We start from the raw sequence: 2,393 nt of genomic DNA on the forward strand, positions 1-2,393 counted from the left end.
TGCTGAGTAAAAAAAAAAAAAAAAACTTGACGGAGAGAACCGAACTCTAAAAACATACCCGACATAACACCTCACAGATGACGAAAACATTCCCATCAAAAGATGTGTATTTTGACTACTGAACTGAGAAGAATTTAGCTTGTTTTGACAAGCCTTATTATTATTATTATTTTTTTTTAAAGAAACTACACAAACCGTGGTGTAAAATGCGGGGTTGCTCGAACAAGCAACTATTACATGTTTTAACTGTAAAATATTTGCCCGCTTCTCCCCAGCTTTGAAGTCCAGGTCCTTATCTATGTTTGTCCTCAGGTGCTGTTGGGACTTGATTTATAGTAGCCTTACAAAGACACGCAAATTATACAGTTCATAAAGCCCTCCGCCAGAACAGCAAGGATCGCCACTCTGGAGACTCCAAACTGCATCGGTGGACAATTACAAATAATGGCTCCTCACTGTTTTAACTTGCTCCTTTCACATGGTGTGAGAGGAAATACACAAAACACTGGTTATCTGATAAATACACAATTTGTCATGATGGGCTACAGACAAATTTAGATGGAGTTGATGGAGCCGATGATTAATTGCCACACCTGAAGAGGGAAAATAAATAAATAAATAAAAATTTCTCATCCTGAGGTTCCAGGGATTTTTTTTTAGAAACGCTTAAAGAAAGTTTTGTAACAGTGGCCTTCACATATGATTCGAAAATGTGAGGTGAATGTCAAGGTGACGGTGTTTACGACTGAAGTATATGGTGCAAAAGTGGTTAAAAAAAAAAAAAAAAAGTGCATTTAAAAAGATGAATAAAAAGCAAAAGGATGACAGCAATGTAGTTGTTTAAGGTAAACGAGATCAAGATCTTTCCACGCAAGATTAAACTGCCACGTTTGAGAGTGTAGACCTTTCATAATTTCTGTGTTTGTGTTGTTCTGATGTATGTAATGTCTAACAGTTTGGAAATTAGTCACTGAAAACACATCGATTTTAGTCTGCGTCAAAGCCTTTCACTGAAAGGTTGAAAAGAACAGAAAAGAAAAAAAAAAACAATGTTAAAATCCAAAGTGAGGTTCAGAGGAAGGTGTGTCTGTTCTGCAAACTGATGCATTTGCCTGGAGGGAACTCGTAAACACAGCGCGCCATTCCTCATGGGTGACTGTACCATGTGACTCTAGGAGAAGGTGCTTTAAAAAGCAGTCGTACCTGTTGGGAGGAAGCAGAGGAAATCATACAGTGGCACCAGCCAAAAGAGGCTCTGGACTGCACGGCAAAGCTGAAACTGCGGTACTGAACTTCACGGAGGACTGTAGAACCGAGGCGCATCTAGTAGCAATGACGAGTCGCAGCAGCTTCACTGGCTCGGAGTTCTCCGAGGAGGAGTTGGAGCTGAGTCCGGAGGTTCAGATGGATGATGACACCCTCGACAGCAGCAGGAAAGGTTCCTACACCGATAGCGCAAGTCCCAGCAGCACCCTGAGCGAGGCCGAGGAGGGTCGGCCAAAGAAACGCAGCAGGCCGGTGCGCTCCACGGCCCGTAGGATGGCAGCCAACGTGAGGGAGAGGAAGCGAATTCTGGATTACAACCAGGCCTTCAATGCACTGCGTGTGGCACTCCATCATGACCTGAGTGGCAAACGACTTTCCAAGATAGCCACGTTGCAGCGTGCCATCAACCGCATCTCAGCGCTTTCTGTGTTTCTTAGGAACAACCCACCCAACGGAGCCAGCAAACCCTGCACACACCGGGAATGCTACGGACAACCCGGACAAGTGTCCCCGACCAACGTCGAGCCCCAGGGGTTCATGTCCTGGGAACAACCGCTGGCGCTCCAGATGCAGAAGCACAGACTGCCTTCAGAGCAGCAAGTTTACATGGACCATTTCAGACATGCGGGTTCTACCTGTCCGCTACTGCCACACTATTCCTGCTACTCGCCCGATGTCCAGCTTTATGCGAATGGTGCATCCTGTGGCAGTCCTGCCAGTGACGATGCCAGTCCTCCTCGGTACGGGCGACTGGGTGACGGGTTGGGCTACCAGGCTGGGGTTTGGGGATCCTGTTCTCAGCGCTATGTGGATGGGCACAGTGAGGCAACTCAGACTCTACCTTTCTCTTGGCACATGGGCTATCTCCAGGAGACAGGTCCTCAACACTGCTATCCGATGCTATGACACGTCTTCTGAGGGAACTGTAATACAATGTGATGAGGACACTTTGTAGGTGCAATCTCGACATCATAACCTGATCTGAGGCTCTGACACTGGACAATCGACCTGTACGATGAATAAATATTTCAGACGTAATAAGACTGGAGTTTAAAGCCAATGCATTAATGAACGGACATGTGAATAATGAACCCAGTATGTCACACTGCTGGCCTTACAATCTAAAA

At 45.8% G+C, this 2,393-nt stretch overlaps 1 protein-coding gene across 1 annotated transcript; it reads left to right on the top strand.

The window, feature by feature from the left end:
• The first annotated feature begins 1,332 nt into the window (after nucleotides 1-1,332).
• On the top strand, nucleotides 1,333-2,172 carry bhlha9 (basic helix-loop-helix family, member a9). Its single transcript, XM_053645849.1, has one exon. The coding sequence runs from the start codon at nucleotides 1,333-1,335 to the stop codon at nucleotides 2,170-2,172; it is 840 nt and encodes a 279-aa protein (XP_053501824.1).
• The last annotated feature ends 221 nt before the right edge of the window (nucleotides 2,173-2,393 follow it).

The sequence above is a fragment of the Ictalurus furcatus genome, chromosome 16 (genome assembly GCF_023375685.1).
Source record: "Ictalurus furcatus strain D&B chromosome 16, Billie_1.0, whole genome shotgun sequence".
NCBI lineage: Eukaryota > Metazoa > Chordata > Actinopteri > Siluriformes > Ictaluridae > Ictalurus > Ictalurus furcatus.